Consider the following 20067-nt stretch of genomic DNA (forward strand, 5'->3'; position numbering starts at 1 on the left):
TGCTAGTACTGGAGACCGTCCCCATCATCACCCAGTATTTGTACCATCTTCTGGCCACCAGCAAGTAGTACTGCTTTCTCAGATATATACTGTATGTGCCTTTGTCATAGTTTGCATCTGTTCGCAATTGTGCAAGCACTCTGTTACTGTACTTGTCCTGCTTCAGCGCAAGTGCCAGAATCATCCAAATCTGCATTGGCACAAATATGTACGGCTGCTTACTGGGCATATGCACAGAGTGATTACATGCAACTGGCATTACACTAAGGCTGGGTACACACTTTTACGATTGCAGGCTGATCGGGTTAAACTGTCCCAATCAGCCGTGCAGTCTGTCCCCAGTGTGACCCCGTCAGCCGCGTACACACCGTGCAGACATAGCACAGTGTGTACGGGCTTCTATGGGATCGGGAGATTGAAACAACGAATATTAAACTGTACATAAGATGTGACCTCCCGATCCCGACCATTGCAGGGGCGTTAAAAACCGTTTATTGACTAACGCTCCTGTATAATGACAGGGTACACACCTATACAATCCAATGGCAGTTCTCTCGATATTGGATGAACGGCCCGATGATTGTATAGATGTGTACACAGCTTAACACTGCATCAGCTCCAGTTTCTTTCATTCATGTGGTGTGTTCTTAGACAAAACAGCAGCATTCTGTACCTGAAGAAATGCAACATATACGGGCAGATTAAATTAAGCGCAATCATGGTAGCCCGATTTCTGCTCACACCGCCATAGGCTGCAGGCAGAAATCATTTACACAGAGACATTTTGCAAAGCCGCAGGGAGTAATTTAATCGGCCCCTTGAGCTCTGCATTTCCCTATTCATTTATCAATGCAATGGTGCATTCACACGGTCAGATTTTACTTCAGATCTGAACGATAACGATTTTAAAAATTGTTCAATCGTCCATATCTGAAAGAAAAATCTGACATGTGTGCAACAATGAACAATGCGCGTTCCCGTTTGTCAGATAACGATATCTGACATCTGATGTGTTTGCAGTCAGTTTTGTACGATTTGCATTAATTTTAATACAGGCTGAAATTGTTCAATCGTTTGCAGATTGTTTGCAAATCGTTCATCTGACAAATGTGATCGTGTGTATGCCCCATTAGATTCCTGGAGTGTTCATGTGGTAGAGACAAGAAATCTAGATAAATTATAATGTCTGGTAAATAGTCTGAAAGATTTACTTAGAAAAGTGTGATATGATAGTTCGTCCTCTTTAAAAAAAATGTGAATAACCTTACCGCTCATAAAATTTTAGCTTTTATAAAACAGCTTTGATTTGCAAATGAAATGGCTGCAGAAACTGATGCCGTCTAATATGTGCCCCCCTGTACAATATTAAAATGCGCACAACAGTAAATCCTAATTTTTGCTTCATTAAATTTTTCAAAAAAGGTTAGTTTAGGATTTGGAAGATGCACTTTGTTTATGTTGCATGATTACTATCTGTATCACTTTCATGGTTTCAGAAGGTAGGGGTAAAAGAAATATTGAAAAAAGGAAAATGAGAGACTGAATAACTGAATAAAAAAAAAAAAAAACTACATATTGGAATTGTAATACCTCTTTATAAACATATCAATAGTAGTGGGCTTTTGAAGCTTACATGAAACTAGGTTCATTGTAAATTTAACTAGAAATAAGATTTTTTTTACTGTTACATCAAAGATGTAAAATGAAATTTCCCCAATATATCACTCAAAGTACTTCAATACAACAGCACTCTATTAATTAAAAAAAAAATGGCACTATGCCCATATCTATTATGGATGATGGCATGTGAAGTAACAAGCTGCCTGGCCTTTAAACCACTTGCCTGGGATGGTCGCAATTTTCCGACCACACCAGGCAGATTTTTATCTGCTCTGATCTCAAAATTTCAACCAGTCAGATAAACATGAGGGCGGAAGAGAATATTTTCCCGCAGCTGCTGCTCTGGTCCCTCTGCTTGCCTGTACCCTCTCCTCCTGTGTCTGCTGTGCTGCCGATCACTGCTGATTAGTCAGCTAAGCAAGACCCCCCCCCACCCAGCGGCAAAGATTAGCAGCCGCTGGGAAAAAGTAAATTAACCTCCCCCTCACCTCCTTAGAGTACCTTGTGCCTGGAACCGGTGTCAAATTGAAAAATCGCAATGTTTCCGATGTTTGGAAAAAAACAGAAAAAAAACATTTTTTTATTTTTTAGATGAAATAATTTTGGATAAGTTGAAATAGATGTTCCTCACAAAAAAAAACACTACAATTTTGGGAAGTTTTTTAGAAAAAAAAAAGGCAGTTAAGTGGTTAATAAGTGTAATTGCACATACACAGCAAGACTGCAAATTTAGAATTCAAAATACACTAAAGATTCTTATAATTTCCATATATAGATTCTTAAACCTGATCAAGGGATTAAATGTAACTATACAGTAAAACTGTACAGGTCCCAAATCAATATCTCTTTGGGTTTGATCATGTTGTTCAGGACTGGTGGAAAACATGGATGATAACCATGGGGGGGTGTGGTGTGTGTGTGTGTTCATTAGCCTACGACATTACTTGGGCCCTACAATTCAGATAGTATAACGCAGATGTTCCCAAACTCTGCCATTATAGTCCAGGTTTTAAGGATATCCATGCTTAAGCACAGGTGACTATTATCACCTTAGTCAATTTGATTTAACTATCTGGGATAAACCATGGATATCCTTAAAACCTGGTCTGTAATGGTGGGAATCTTTGGTATAGGGTACTAGCTGATTATGTACCCGGTTTCACCCAGGTAGACCTTACATATTTACTGTTTCCATTTCACCACTCCAATAACACATGAATCCTTCACCTCTATAGTAATGCATCCTCTCCCTCACTGCTATAGTAAGACATTATCCTCCCCTACCTGAGTCTTTTCACGCCAGTTCAACCAGGTGTGTCCACCACCCATCTCAGATTTTATGGATTTTTTTTTGTTAAGAGAATATCAATTGTGTCAGATCCCTCTGTGCCCCTTGATCGTATCTTTGCTGCTTTAGCCAACTTTGGCTCCATATCAAGTTTCATGGTCAATATCACTAAGTCGGTGGCGCTTAGTCTGGGTCGGCCTCTTCTCATATCTCATTTTCTTCCAATATCCCTATTTTATGGGCTACGCAAAGTTTCACGTATTTAGGTGTCCAGATTTCAAGTAATCTCCATCTTCTCTACGATGTAACTTTTTCCTCAGTAATCCGATCTGTTTCAATGGAGTTGGAGGGTTGGAAGAATTTATTATCTTACCTAGGCAGGGCTAACCTGATTAAAATGATATCGTTCCCTAAGCTAATGTATCCTATTCAAGTTCTTACCTTCCTTCTTTCTAATATAGGTGCACAATTGGTAAATTATATTTTCAGGAAGTTCATTTGGAATGGGAAGCGCCCACAAATTGGGTTATATAAGTTTCAACAACTCAGGGGGGGGAATTAATTTTCCTAGTGTACAATTGTATACTTACGCTGCTCACTTCAGGTATGTTAAGGATTGGCTGTGCAACCGAGATCTACATGCTAATACCTCTTTTGAAAGGGAATTTTTTGAGGGTGGTGATCTTATTAGTTTTCTTCACGCTCACAATCAGGAGGTCCCCCAGGTGTTGCAGGATTACCCATTGCTTTGGCAGAGTAGGAAAACGTGGCACATTCTTCGGCACAAATTTTGGACGGAATGCGCATAAGTCATTGTACCTCCCCTTTCTTTCCAACCCAGACTGTCAAAACGGTAGGGCCTCGTATCCGTTTAACATATGGCGAGCTCAGAGGGTGGGTAATATAGGGACACTTGTTAATAAATCCACCAAAAAGCCCCTCAACGCTCCAGGAGTCTAGGGAGAGTTATCCCACAATGCCAGCATACCTTCTTGCATTTCTGCAAGTACAAAGCTATATTAGCTCAGTTTTACACGTTTTATCTGCTTTCGATTAGAACAACCCACTGGATACCCTCATATAATCCCAATCTCTGACAATAAGAGCCACTTCCATAATTTATACCCTTCTTCATCACGTATTTTTACCCGATAATTCTCTTACAAACCTTGGGCCTGATTCAGACCCACTCGCGAGCGGCTGTCCGCTCGCAAGTGGGTCAATGGTCTGCACTGAGCATGCGCACGACGGAGGGAGCTCCGTCGTGCGCATGCGCCAGACACGACGAGCGAAGGACTTTCCTTCGCTCGTTGTGTCCGATCAAAGGGGGCGTGCTGTCAATGTTGATTGACAGCACGCCCCCTTTGGTGGGCGTGCCGGGGGCATGCCTCCCTGACGGGGGCGTTCCCACGGGAACGCCTCCCGTCAGAAGCCGGCCCACTGACATCACTAGTGATGTCAGTGGGAGTGATTTTGGCTCTGATAACCTCAACCGCAGGCTCCGGCTCGCAATTTCGATGGTCGCGATGGTGACGACCATCGCGGCCATCAAAATGCACGCTCGTATAGCCTGTGGGTGGTGACCCACAGCTATACGAGCGTCCAGGAGGACGCTCCATGAAAATGGAGCCCGGCCCTCATGCAGAGCGTGCGCTCTGCTCAGAGCGTACGGCTCTGAATGAGGGCCCTTTCTCCTTGGCCAGATTATTTAATTTGATCCCATGATAAAGCCTGCACATTGATACCTTACTCCCCTTATACTGCAATGTTTTTAAATATTCTACATAGAGCTTATTTATCTCCCCATAGGCATTTGATGGGATCCTCGCCAAATTTGAATTGTTATAAATGGTGCTCAATCAGCAGATTTGTACCATTGCCTTTGGCCATGCCCCATTATTCGTGTTTTTTGGCTTCAAGTACTTTCCTACTCTATGCTAATTTGGTCAATTATGTCCCTTTTACACCAGAATGGGCCTTGCTTGGTATACTTTGCCCCCAAACTCGTATTACTCAAGGTAGCAGATGACTTTTTTTTGGCATTAAATGCAGCAGCTTGTAAGGCTATTCTACAAACCTGGGTAAATCCCCTCCCACCCTCACTTTCTCTTTTTAAAGCCAAATTACATTACCTGTTTAGAATGAATTGGGTTGAAGTCATTTTAGATAAAGACCTTAAAATGGAGAAATCCTTCCTTATGCGGGAGAGTTATATAGATACACTTTCTACCTCTATGCGTTCACAAATCCATATTAGTTTACAGAATTCATCTTGGTACTTGTTACAGCTTGCAGCTAATGACCCTCTGATAAGATTGCAAAATTGTATTTTTCTTTTCAACAACGTTTCATATGTACTTTCTGTGAGCTGTGTAAGGGGGGGGGGGGTGGCGAGCTATTTAGTTTATCTATTTTTTCTATGTTGTCTTTATAATGATTTGTTGTACTATTCTAATTTTCTTTTGTATAGCAATGTTTCCATATGTGAATAGAACTTATTGGTTCCTCCCTTTACAGTTTGGATGATGTTATACACCATTTGCACTATTGTACTATTTGTGATCATTGCTTTTCTTTTTTATGAACATTTGTATTATTGTTAATTTCTCCACTATGAAACAGAGTACCATACTGATTTTTTGGGGGTAGTAATCTATACCTGTTAAGTACCTAAAAAAATTTACTGCACATCTTATGAGGCACACTGTGGGTTCATGTAATTCTGCACACATCCGTGGGCACAGATTTCCCAGCACAACTCCGGACATCAACGCCTAAAGCTAATACCGCTTTGGACATTGCATGTGGACCAACCTCCGTGTATCAGAGGAGAAAACCCGATCCCCAAAACGTGAGTGCACCACGTATTTGTAGCAGTAACCAACTCCTGATTGGATCCATTCCCCGGTCTCTATATTAATCTGGAGGAGTTTATATATTGGAACTCAGATTCACTAGTATTGCCAACATTGTCATGCTTTTTGTCATCTGACACTCTATAAGAATATCCAGTCTGGTATATAAAGAGATCTTGAAATGCCGGCATTATAAAACCAAAAAGATCCTTGACCCTGAACTAATTTGGGATACAGATTTAAAAAAATTTGATACACCCTTACCTTTGAATGTGTTAGAACGTTTTGTTGTTTTTTTTCATTGTATTATTGCAATGTTTGATATTGATATAATTGTATCCTAGTGCTATTCTAGCACAGTTATGGTTATCAGATATTAGTACCTAATTATCCGCCACATCGTTATTGCCTCATCTGCATATTTAGGTTTTAGATTGGTCTTTTATTTGTCACCCTTATTCCTGGGGGGGGGGGGAAAGAGAGAGAGAGAGAATATATATATATATATATATACACACACACACACATACACACATTCTTTATGATTAACTATTAATTTATTTTAGACACTGAGATCTCTTGTTTCTCTAGTAATCTATACCTGTTAAGCACATAAAAAAAACTGGTATATCTCATGTTGATTTAACTTAGTGTTTTTAATTCTGTTCTTACTGTAACACAAAAGGTAAGGCAGATAAAGTAATTTGGTTTGGATTCTGGAGGAAATTTACCTATGGGGTTCAAATTTTGTGGCGATTCCTTAGTAAACACCCGTGATACTTGAAATAAACTGGAATAAATAAGCCGCGACTAGTAATCAGTTTAACAGTTTTACTAACGGTTAAAAACTAGCAGTCAGACAGTCGAGATATTTGGCAGAAATTCCCTCTTATTAAAAAAATGGTAAAAATCTTAGATGGGTGGTGGATATTTCATTTTTTTTTTGGGGGGGGGGGTGATCTGATGGGGAATGTACTAACACATTCCCACTCCCTCACCTCTGTAGTAACACTCTTCCCTCCTTCATCCATATTGTAACACATTTGACATTCCCCTACCTCACCTGTGTAGAAATACAATCCCTCCCTCAGACCTGTAGTAACACATTACCCTTATCTGTAGTAACTATTCCCCTCCATCACCTCTGGAGTAACAAATTACCCCTGTTTGTCCCTGTAGTAACACATTACCCTCCCTCGCTGGTGTTGTAACACATTCCCTTCCCTCACCCCTTAGTAACACACTTGACATTCCCCTCACTCACCTGTGTAGTAACACATTCCTCTCCTTCACCTGTGTATTAACACACTCCCCTCCCATACCTGTGTAGTAACACATTCCCCTGCCTCCCTCATTTGTGTAGTACCACATTCCCTTCCCTCACCTCTATAGTAACACATTCCCCTCTCACTGTTGTTGTAACACATTTTCCTCTCTCACCTCTGTAGTAACACATTCCTTTCCCTCACTATTCAAATAGGGGAGCCACAACAACTGGCAGTGATGTTTGGCAGCACTTGGGATGACAGTTGGTGTTTGAATTCTGAACTGTGCTGCAGCTACGGTGAGAGTCAAGCAGTACATTGCAAATGGGGAGAAAACATTTTAGCCTTTTTCACCGTCTTAGGAATCAAATTTCAAAGAAAACCCATCTTAGTGGGCACCTACGTCATGGAAGGAATATACACCCTAATTTTCATGTTTCTAGACCCAGGGGTTTGGGTTAGGCATTGATGAGGTTGAGTCAGGACATCTGAAATTATATATATATATATATATATATATATATATATATTCATTCTGTTGTTCCTGTGGTGGTTATGCTGTTTGGTTGCTTTGTGTCTTGACAAAGGTCCTGTTGACCGAAACCTCGACTATGGACTTTGAACATGTGAGCTAATCATTTTTCTCTATTTTTGCATTTGAGAGTGCCCATTTACTTGCAAGTGTTATTTATATATATATATATATATATATATATATATATATATATATGTAGCGTTCCCTGCCCTCCAGGAGGAGGGCAAAAAGCGCCCTGCCCTCACAGCCTGCGGGAGCCGTTCTCACCCACGGGACGCAGTGTCCCGCGGGTGGAGAAACATGCGGTGACCCGGCATCTATTCTCCCTGTCTGCAGGGTTTGGGGACTGCCCGGCGTGTCCGTGAGTGCCGGGCACACCCCCAAGAGTGACGAAAAGGGGACGCGTCTTATAGACACGCCCCTTTTTTTGATGACCACGCCCCCTTCTTCGGCGCGCGCACGGGCATGCCCTCTCTAGCTCCGGCGCCCTGCCTCACGCCGGAGCTAGAGGGAACACTAATATATATATATATATATATATATATATATATCCCCCTTGAAAAAGTCTGATACCCAGACCAAATGCACTTGAGGTTCCTCCTCCTCTACATTTCATGAACTTACCAGTGTTTTACCAGATAAGCAGTTTTTAATATGTGACATTTTATGTACTTTTCTAAAAAAAAAAAAACGTCTATTATAGGTTCACATCACCCCATATGTTTAGGTATTGTCACAATAAAATCATTTTTAATACATTTTTTTGTCCAATTGTTTATTTATCTATATATCAGTAGGTGTTGGTATTTTTCACAAATTGAGTGTGCAAGCAAATCTCAGTATATATTTTTTCTGCACAATGCACTTTATAGTATAAATACATTTACTTGCATCATTTTTAGATACTTAGGATACTTGGAATTTTAGGGATTTAACATTTTCTCACATTGTTGTATTTATGCACGTTGCACTTTAAACAATCACTTTATTGCTTGTAATTTATTATTCTTTTCATACATATATACATAAGGTATATTAGCACGATGGGGATGGGCGCTAAAATTCAGTTCCATCATATATATATATCTCCATCCATCCATAGAACCATACAGCCAGTTCTGTCCAATTTCAGCATATTTGTGAGATCAAATTGCACCAGATTCAGACAACTGGTGGTAAATTTACAAAGCGGGGACTTTTCCCAAATTTGTTTACTTGGGCCCAAGGGTTAAATTTTTTGCTGCCATATCTTGACATGTTTAAGCATGAAATTTAAAACAGCAATACTATTTAAAGCAAAACATGCTGTGTTTTGCTTTGAATAGTATTGCCATTTAAAATGACCTGCTCTGCTTAAACACGCCGAGAAACAAGCAAAAGAAAATGTATCGCTTGGGCCCAAGTAAACAAAATGGTGAAGAGGAGCTCTGATATTGGATAGTATATTGTTGCACTAAGTAGCTGGATATGCTAGTACAGAAAAGTGAAAGAAAGTAGTTAAAAAAAATATGAATAATAATATTAATTAATAATATGAATATTAATAACAGAAATAAAGCAACATTTGATGTTGACCATAACCAATGTAAGTTTAATTTGTTTAAAATGGTGAGATTCTATAAATAAATATTTATCTCAGCTCCTGGGCATGATGTACTAAGGCTAAAATACGGGCAAATCTCAGAAAACTGACATTTTATGAGTTCTGTCGCATTTCCCATATATACCAAGCTCTGGAAAGCAATACCTTCCGAAGCTTGTACCAGTTACGCAACGCCATCAATAGATGACATTGCGTAATAGAAGCAAATGGGCTTCTCTTCTCAAAGTACACTGAGAGGGATTCAATCAGATCCCTCCCAGTGTCCCCTGCGGCTTTCGCGTTATTAACACCAGTATAAACCAGATAAGTGGCAGGATGTACCGCATTCATAATGCAATACGTAGTACAATATAATAATGAATCATGCGCTCCCAGTGATAAGCAGCTTTCTTTTAAATGGCCAGATCACTGGCCAGGTAAGGGTTAATGTATGCTAAAGAAGCGCTTGTATAGTGGATAGTGCTTAAATGTAATACCAGCAATAGTGAAACATACACACAATAACACTCAATACATATAACGTAGATAAATGTTTAAGCGCTTTCAGTGAAAAATGAAGTGTCCTGAGAAGGTTTCCCCATTAAGACGTGGGCGCTGGATACCAGGGTAAGTGGGATAAACTGACCCTACCTGTCCCTGTGTAAGATCTTCTCCGTGCGGGGGCTGGGTGTGTCCAGGTGGCTGCAGTATAATCAGCTGTATGACAATTCCGTCTGCCGCTTGTAATATCAGTGGCTCGCCGGAGCAGCGTCTTTCTGCACTCTTCTGCCTGGTGGAAATCTGCCGTTCTCATGGAGAGGAATTCGCGCTCACTGGAATAGTGACGTCAGGGGTAGTCTAAACACCAACGCGTTTCATCCGGTAGGACTTTATCAAGGTGTTGCTGTGAAGCCCTTGTTCACCTTTTATCCTTGTGCTAGCCTGGTAATTGGCTGGTTAATTATGTCAATCAATCAGACATGTCTCAATCCCGCATATTTAGCCGGATAACGGGATAAAAAGCTGGGCAATCTAAAAGTGTGCATTTCTTTAATATGTGTATACAATAAAAATGATAAATGAATTTTATTAATAAAATCTGTTTAAAAGTAGTGTGCAGTTATAATTGGTTTAATAATAAGCCAATTAATGCGAATGTAAAATCACAGAATGCTAACAGACAAACATTTACATTACATTATCAGTAGAGTGTATCATGTTGTTCCATTTTTTGCTGGATTGTATCATATAAACAATAAATAAATAAATATAAAATCAATCAGTCTTTAAATGAAAAATTGATACAGATTATAATTTGAGAAAAGCTCCTAAATCTAAGTCTATATTTAGACCCTTGGGGTGTAGGGTTCCAATTCTGTATATCCATTCAGCTTCTGTTCTTGAAATTTTTTCTATATATTGGCCCCCTCTCCAATCTTTTTCCACTTTTTTAATTGCCATAAATTTCATTCCTTTAGGATCTTTGTTATGGTGCATCAAAGTGATTGGAGACACTGTGTGTGGTTAGACCTTTATGTATGTTGTAAACATGTTCTCCTATTCTTGTTTTTAATTGCCTTATCGTTCGGCCCACATACTGGAGTCCAAAAGGACATTCCAGTAGGTAAACCACACCTTCGGTGTGGCTGCTCAAACTCTGGGTGATGTTGAATTTTTTCTTGTTCGTATTGGAACAAAATTCTGTAATCGTTTTGGTGGATTTCTTGCCTGTTTCCCTGCAGGCTTTACAATTTAGACAGTGATTAAATCCTTTTTGTTTCTGTGTAAAATTCAGTCTCTCTGGAGGTAAACAACTTTCCGTAAGTATGTTTTGTAGAGTTCGTGCTTTCTTGTAGACAATACTGGGCTTGCTGGTAATTTCATTTTTTATCTCTGGATCAAGTTCCAATAGGTGCCAATGTTTCTTTAGACTCTTTACCAATCCCTTAGTGTAGCTATTGTATTGAGTGATGAAAAGGGTCTTAGGCGGGCTCTGTTCTTTTTTATTTTTGTAGAGTAGCAGATCTTCTCTTTTCATTTCTTCTACTCTTTTCAAACTGTGATCGATGTTTTTTTCTGAATAATTTCTTTCCAAGAATCTTTTTTTGAGAAAGTTGCTTTGTTCTTTAAAGGTTACATTATCCGTACAGTTTCTTTTGATTCTTTGGAATTGTCCCCCTGGGATATTACCAATCCATTTTGGATGGTGATTACTGGAGGACAGAAGATAGTTGTTACAATCAACTTTTTAAAAAAATGTCCGTGTCTGTAATGTGTTGTCCTCTATATATATCTCCAGGTCCAAAAATTGAATACTCTGTTTACTATAATTGTGAGTAAACTCCAGATTCAATGAATTGTTATTGATGTAGGTCAGAAATTTGGAAAGTATTGCTTCTTCTCCATCCCAGATAAATATGACATCATCTATATATCTTTTCCATTTTATCAAATGCTTTAGAAATGGGTTGTTATTCCATACATGGTCGTCCTCCCACTTGGCGACAAACAGGTTCGCATAACTAGGCGCAAAGCGACTACCCATTGCAGTCCCAGTCTCTTGCTTAAAAAAGTGATCCTGATACCAAAAATAATTATGGTCCAATATGAACTCAATACTACTCATAAGGAAGTTTATTTGTTGGTTGGGAAGGTTAGACATACAGTTCAAATAATGATATGTATGTGCGCAACCGTCAGCATGGCGGATACAGGTGTATAAAGATTTGACATCGCAGGTTACCAGGATATATGACTCCTTCCATAAAATGTTATTCAGTTGTTGAAGTATGAATGTGGTGTCTTTTATATAGCTCCTTTGTTGTACAACTAATGGTTGCAGAAAGATGTCCACGTATCCAGAAAGATTAGAAGTTAGGGATTGGATGCCGGATACTATCGGTCTCCCAGGTGGATTCTGTGGGTCCTTATGAATTTTAGGAAGTTGATAAAATACTGGTGTTCTGGGTGTGCTGATGTTTAAATAGTCAAACTCTTTCTTGTTTAGAATGCCCAAATCTAATCCTTCTTTAAGATGTTCTTCCAATTCTTTCTTATAAGTTTCTAGAGGGTCTCTTTCAAGTTTTTTATATGTTGTGTCTTCTGATAAAAGTCTTTCTGTTTCTGCTAGATAGTTACTTTTATTCATGATCACCAATCCTCCACCTTTGTCCGCTGTTTGATGATTATTTCTTTATTCTTCTTCAATTCTTGTAGAGCTTGAATTTCTCCTTTATTTAGATTAATTTTGATGGTGGGTTTCTCCGGCATATTTTCTATGTCTCGTTCCACTAGTTTTTGGAATGTTTCTAGGACTGAACCCTTCATAAAACTGGGAAAAAAGTTGCTTGGAGGTTTCAAATTTGTATGTTTAATACTTTGTTCATTATTTCTTTGTTCCACATTGGTCCTTAATTTGGGATTTTTTTGAAAATATTTTTGGACATACAGGATTGTATAAAGAAATATGAAGAAGAATTTATTCCAGTTAAGAACATGGAAGATTATAAGAAGCTAATTCAGTTCACTAACACAAAACATTGATGAAATTGAAGGAGACATAAAGGAGCGGAAGAGAAGGAAATTTTGGAGAGACCTAGAAGATAAAAAACTTTATGATCCAAGCATCTGTAAAACCAAGTTTCATGCAGAACAGAAAAAACATCTCAAAGAAGAACCACCCAGACAACAGGAAAAGAAGTTTCAGAAGAATTACCTATTAAAAACCCCCAGAGAACAACCTAGAAGCAGAACATATCTACCATACAACAAAAGGAATTTTAGCTATCAAAATTTCAATCAATCCACAAGTCATCAAAGAACTCACAAATCCCAATCAGCTCACAACTCCTTTGAAATAGGAAGAAAAGAAGCATTGAAACTAAATGAACAAGAAGCTTTCCAGCTCAGACAAAGAATCACACAAAGAGATACAGAAAATGCTATTGTTGATCGCACTAGTCTTAAGAAGAGATCCAGAAAGAATTCAACGGAAGATTTTTTAGAACTTCTGGACAGTTTGGACAACTCCAATATAAGTCCGCAAACAAAGAAACTTTGTAAAAATGGAATGGAAGAGGAAAGAGAGGAAGAGGGTTAACACAGAAATCTTCCATAAACGGGACCACTTCTACTGTAGGAAACAATCAGAGTGGAATATTTAATTTGAGCTCTACATTACTCTCTGACGATCAACAAAACCTTTTAAAAAAAGGACTTAAATTCGCACCACAATCCCTACCAAACAAATTTGAGATGTACATTGACTTACATAAGTTTATGAGGAAGATCTGCCTCAAAAAATATTTTCAAAAAAATCCCATATTAAGGACCAATGTGGAACAAAGAAATAATGAACAAAGTATTAAACATACAAATTTGAAACCTCCAAGCAACTTTTTTCCCAGTTTTATGAAGGGTTCAGTCCTAGAAACATTCCAAAAACTAGTGGAACGAGACATAGAAAATATGCCGGAGAAACCCACCATCAAAATTAATCTAAATAAAGGAGAAATTCAAGCTCTACAAGAATTGAAGAAGAATAAAGAAATAATCATCAAACAGCGGACAAAGGTGGAGGATTGGTGATCATGAATAAAAGTAACTATCTAGCAGAAACAGAAAGACTTTTATCAGAAGACACAACATATAAAAAACTTGAAAGAGACCCTCTAGAAACTTATAAGAAAGAATTGGAAGAACATCTTAAAGAAGGATTAGATTTGGGCATTCTAAACAAGAAAGAGTTTGACTATTTAATCATCAGCACACCCAGAACACCAGTATTTTATCAATTTCCTAAAATTCATAAGGACCCACAGAATCCACCTGGGAGACCGATAGTATCCGGCATCCAATCCCTAACTTCTAATCTTTCTGGATACATGGACATCTTTCTGCAACCATTAGTTGTACAACAAAGGAGCTATATAAAAGACACCACATTCATACTTCAACAACTGAATAACATTTTATGGAAGGAGTCATATATCCTGGTAACCTGCGATGTCAAATCTTTATACACCTGTATCCGCCATGCTGACGGTTGCGCACATACATATCATTATTTGAACTGTATGTCTAACCTTACCAACAAACAAACTTCCTTATTGAGTTCATATTGGACCATAATTATTTTTGGTATCAGGATCACTTTTTTAAGCAAGAGACTGGGACTGCAATGGGTAGTCACTTTGCGCCTAGTTATGCGAACCTGTTTGTCGCCAAGTGGGAGGACGACCATGTATGGAATAACAACTCATTTCTAAAGCATTTGATAAAATGGAAAAGATATATAGATGATGTCATATTTATCTGGGATGGAGAAGAAGCAATACTTTCCAAATTTCTGACCTACATCAATAACAATTCATTGAATCTGGAGTTTACTCACAATTATAGTAAACAGAGTATTCAATTTTTGGACCTGGAGATATATATAGAGGACAACACATTACAGACACGGACATTTTTTTAAAAAGTTGATTGTAACAACTATCTTCTGTCCTCCAGTAATCACCATCCAAAATGGATTGGTAATATCCCAGGGGGACAATTCCAAAGAATCAAAAGAAACTGTACGGATAATGTAACCTTTAAAGAACAAAGCAACTTTCTCAAAAAAAGATTCTTGGAAAGAAATTATTCAGAAAAAAACATCGATCACAGTTTGAAAAGAGTAGAAGAAATGAAAAGAGAAGATCTGCTACTCTACAAAAATAAAAAAAGAACAGAGCCCGCCTAAGACCCTTTTCATCACTCAATACAATAGCTACACTAAGGGATTGGAAAAGAGTCTAAAGAAACATTGGCACCTATTGGAACTTGATCCAGAGATAAAAAAATGAAATTACCAGCAAGCCCAGTATTGTCTACAAGAAAGCACGAACTCTACAAAACATACTTACGGAAAGTTGTATACCTCCAGAGAGACTGAATTTTACACAGAAACAAAAAGGATTTAATCACTGTCTAAATTGTAAAGCCTACAGGGAAACAGGCAAGAAATCCACCAAAACGATTACAGAATTTTGTTCCAATACGAACAAGAAAAAATTCAACATCACCCAGAGTTTGAGCAGCCACACCGAAGGTGTGGTTTACCTACTGGAATGTCCTTTTGGACTCCAGTATGTGGGCCGAACGATAAGGCAATTAAAAACAAGAATAGGAGAACATGTTTACAACATACATAAAGGTCTAACCACACACAGTGTCTCCAATCACTTTTTGATGCACCATAACAAAGATCCTAAAGGAATGAAATTTATGGCAATTAAAAAAGTGGAAAAAGATTGGAGAGGGGGCCAATATATAGAAAAAATTTCAAGAACAGAAACTGAATGGATATACAGAATTGGAACCCTACACCCCAAGGGTCTAAATATAGACTTAGATTTAGGAGCTTTTCTCAAATTATAATCTGTATCAATTTTTCGTTTAAAGACTGATTGATTTTATATTTATTTATTTATTGTTTATATGATACAATCCAGTAAAAAATGGAACAACATGATACACTCTACTGATAATGTAATGTAAATGTTTGTCTGTTAGCATTCTGTGATTTTACATTCGCATTAATTGGCTTATTATTAAACCAATTATAACTGCACACTACTTTTAAACAGATTTTATTAATAAAATTAATTTATCATTTTTATTGTATACACATATTAAAGAAATGCACACTTTTAGATTGCCCAGCTTTTTATCCCGTTATCCGGCTAAATATGCGGGATTGAGACATGTCTGATTGACATAATTAACCAGCCAATTACCAGGCTAGCACAAGGATAAAAGGTGAACAAGGGCTTCACAGCAACACCTTGATAAAGTCCTACCGGATGAAACGCGTTGGTGTTTAGACTACTCCTGACGTCACTATTCCAGTGAGCGCGAATTCCTCTCCATGAGAACGGCAGATTTCCACCAGGCAGAAGAGTGCAGAAAGACGCTGCTCCGGCGAGCCACTGATATTACAAGCGGCAGACGGAATTGTCATACAGCTGATTATACTGCAGCCACCTGGACACACCCAGCCCCCGCACGGAGAAGATCTTACACAGGGACAGGTAGGGTCAGTTTATCCCACTTACCCTGGTATCCAGCGCCCACGTCTTAATGGGGAAACCTTCTCAGGACACTTCATTTTTCACTGAAAGCGCTTAAACATTTATCTACGTTATATGTATTGAGTGTTATTGTGTGTATGTTTCACTATTGCTGGTATTACATTTAAGCACTATCCACTATACAAGCGCTTCTTTAGCATACATTAACCAATACGTAGTACATCCCGTCCCCTCTTTTCTCTCCGTGTTCATCACCATCTCATACACTAAAGCTGGGTACACACTAGAGATGTCGTTCCAATTTGGCAAAATCGGAACAGCAAATCCTGCATATCGTGCATTGCGTATGCACGATATGAGCGCTCCCCCAGTTGCATGCGTCAGGTGTGGTGGGCTGCACATGAAACCTGATGATATCGCATGCAGAGGCATGCAGTGCAATGAAGGACGGAACAAGTGATCATTCCAACGTTCATTACATCGTTCTGATGTGTACCCAGGATCTGATATGTCAGCCCATCAGGCAGACGTATCGGCTGGGTACACATCGCTCAATATGTACCCACCTTAAAGAAATATGCTGCATCCAAAAACTCTTAATGAATGTCAGTTAGTGATGCCTGTGCTTTAGATAATGTCTGTGCCTAACTCCCCGAAAATAATACAGCTATAAACTTACAAAGGCAGGTGATAAATGACTTGGTAGAGCAGAGAAATGCCACCAAACAGGGTTGTTTAGAATAGCAGCTGTATACCATCTCAGTTCAACTGCTGGACACAGTGGGCCTGATGCAGATTTAGGGGCATATTCAATTAGACGCGAAAAGTCCCGTACTTTTCGCCGACATCGCTGGTTTTCCATGTGAAAAAGTATTGCGTGCGTCCCCGCTTATCACCGTATTCAACGGCAAACAGGTGAAAAGTGCTAAGATGCACTGACATTGGGGATCACTATTGATACTCCCGAATAGTCCTAGTGAAGCTATTTGGGGTACTTAAATGATCTCAAAGGCTGCTAATTAGCGTCTTTACACAAGTGGTGAAGAATAGCATTTAGCAGGTTTTTTGGTGAAAATAACTAGTCCCAGCAAATTTGGGGTACATGAAAATGGGTGCAAGCATGGCTAAAAATCGCAAAAGTGAGTTCTAAAAAAAAAAAATTAGAAAAACACACCTTCAGCAAGCACCTGCAATAAAACAAAACACCACCCCCATACTTGCAGACCCCCCAAAGTCTATTTCGTAATTCTGCACTTTTTTTCGACAGCTATTCATAGGCGATTCCGCACCCGCGAAAATTTGACACAATTGAATATGGTGATAAGTTTCCGCTAGCGAAATGATGTCACCAGCGAAACTTTTTTGCCACTAATTGAATACGGCCCTTAGTGGCAAAATTGGCAGAAATTATTAAAAAAAAAAAAAAAAAAGACAATCTCCTTTCCCTGCAAAGGAAGGAATATCATAGATTATCATACATACAGATGCATCTTGTAACAGCCCATGGCAGATAGTCCTTATGTTGCAGGAGTTAAGGGCCCCATACATCTGCGATGGATTTCCGCGATCCTGCAACCCGGCATTGCAGGATCGCAGAAATCCAACATGTTGGATTTCGCAGATATGACAATCACGGTCAAAAAATTATCATGATTCTCAAATCGGTGAAATTCAACATGTGAAATTTCAGAGATCCTGCGAAGGGATCGCTGAACATCAATGGTCCCCGGTCAGCATTTCCGACCAGCGGATCGGCGTTTCTCATCTGATCGCAGGATCGCGACTACCCGTCGCAGATATATGGGTACCTTTACTTAAATACATTTCTTCTTTTCAGACGCTATCCAGCCACCGAATTAAAGATTTGATTGTCTGAACTAAAGTGGAGTACAGGAGGGTCACAGTGAGCCCAGCGGACATTGTTATAGCTTGGCCTAATCATTTTAATTAACATCCCTAGGAACATGAAAAGTAGCAGTATGAGAAACTGATATTTCCTTATAACAGATGTGTATGCAGACATGTAAGTGTAAGCAAATTAATAACATCAAATAAAATGAATAAGGTAGCAGTCCTGAGCTCACATCAGGCCAGGGTCTCAGTCATAGTGGGTACAGGTGAAGCTTATACAACTCCTCAGCTGATACACCTACCTGTGCTCACATCAGGCCAGGGTCTCAGTCAGAGTGGATACAGGTGAAGCTTATACAACTCCTCAGCTGATACACCTACCTGTGCTCACATCAGGCAATTACTGCTGACTAATGCCCTGGTATAGACTTTTCTGCCGGCCGAACACCAGCCAATGTTATATGTAATGGTCTAGCTGCTTAATTACCATTGCATGTCAAAGTGCTTTTATGAACTTTAACTAATATAAGACAATTGCAGTTTCCTATTTTGCAAAGCAAATAACTAGAGCTTTGTAGTCAAAGAAAGTAGAGACCGGCACAAGCGCCGCCACTAACACGCCACAATCACCATCACCTGTGACACATGTGCACGGGCTTCCTGAATCATTAGAAAGTCATGTGTTCCCCATGTCAGCAGCAATTCGGTGCAGGCTATAACTGAATGCTGGAGGGACATGTGACGCTGCTGACATGACGGCTGCCGGACCGCCTACGAAAGCTCCAGAACTGGGTGGTGTGGTGACTGCGATCAGCATCAGATGAGGTACTCCCTCCCCACCCCACAAAAGCAGCCATGTAAGGATCCTGGCGCTCTTACCTGCTGTAGGAAGAGTTAGCAGGAGGCAGAGCAGCAATGGGCGCAGCATGGGTGTCTGGTACCTGCAGCACTTTGCTGTCTCTTGGGATAGCAGCTGCTTGTCCGTCTTCTTTCACCTTTTCTTTGCGCCCTCCCCTCTCGGTGGTGTCTCTAATGTCAGGCTGCTGCTGCGGTGACAGGCAAATGCCGCCTGTGGGGGATGTCGGGAAATTCCTGTGCAACCAGCTCCAAATATGAGCATGGAATGAGCTTTGGAAGCCACACTGGGGCTTTTCTTTTTTGGCCCAGTACCCGCCTCCTCCTAACCCACAGGCCCCCTTCATCCAGCACACTACTGATGTGAGAAGCAATGTCCTCTGCCTGCCTGCCGGGCAGCAGCAGTAGAGATGGAGAACCTGTGCGGCCTGTGTACTTCGGTGATGCGTGGAAGCAGGACACGGCTGGGCGCAGCTGCACCTCTCCAGCCTGCCAGTGTACCACCCGTCACTGGGAAGACAGAAATATAAACAATTCCCAGGCTAGGGACACACTATAGCTGTGTTATCTGCATATGTATTTTATGTAACCCTTGCCACATACAGTAAACAAAAAAAATTAGTTGGCTTTTGTCCATGTTTGAGGGTTCTACATTATCACAATTTTATATATTACAATTTTATACGGTGTACAAGTTAGGACAGTGATGCACAGGTATTGGTATGTTTAAGGGGCACTATAGAACTGTAAGTCGAAATTTATCACCTGGGGTACATTTGTGGTGGTCCTAGGGAAACTAAACTGTCCAAATTAGGGAAGGGCATATAGTATGTCTCCAATCTCTCTAACCATTTGGTTTTTTCATCCCTGTGCTGATGGAATTTTATAACGTTAGCGCATGTCAATATATATCACTGGTTTTGTTATGCAGCAGTAGCCACACAAATTATATCTGGTCCTTTTTCCAGAAGACCTTATGTTTTCAGAAAATCAAACGCCTTAATTAAAATTTAACAGAAGTGGGCAAAAAAGTGTTTTTACAGAAATTTCTGTAAAGTGACCCAAAAGCAAACTTTTCATTTATATATAAATGAAAATATTCTTACATTGAAACGTTGACGATACAGAGAGCCCGTCTTCATT

The 20067-nt window shown here is 39.5% G+C and overlaps 1 protein-coding gene across 5 annotated transcripts in view; it reads right to left on the reverse strand.

Moving 5' to 3' along the window:
• Positions 1-19286, reverse strand: part of MSRB3 (methionine sulfoxide reductase B3) — a 233280-nt gene extending 213994 nt beyond the window's left edge. Inside the window, exon 1 of one of the 5 annotated variants that reach the window (XM_088463138.1) lies at positions 18949-19286. In XM_088463138.1, coding sequence (XP_088319264.1) covers positions 18949-19271 — 323 coding nt within the window. In that variant the 5' untranslated portion in view covers positions 19272-19286. Of the gene's footprint in view, positions 1-18705; positions 18785-18948 lie in introns of those variants that run through there. The other 4 variants (XM_088463141.1, XM_088463137.1, XM_088463140.1 and 1 more) reach the window with 4 other exon arrangements.
• Positions 19287-20067: the final 781 nt, after the last annotated feature.

Source organism: Taudactylus pleione, unplaced genomic scaffold, assembly GCF_031769625.1.
Source record: "Taudactylus pleione unplaced genomic scaffold, aTauple2 ptg001327l, whole genome shotgun sequence".
Taxonomy (NCBI): domain Eukaryota; kingdom Metazoa; phylum Chordata; class Amphibia; order Anura; family Myobatrachidae; genus Taudactylus; species Taudactylus pleione.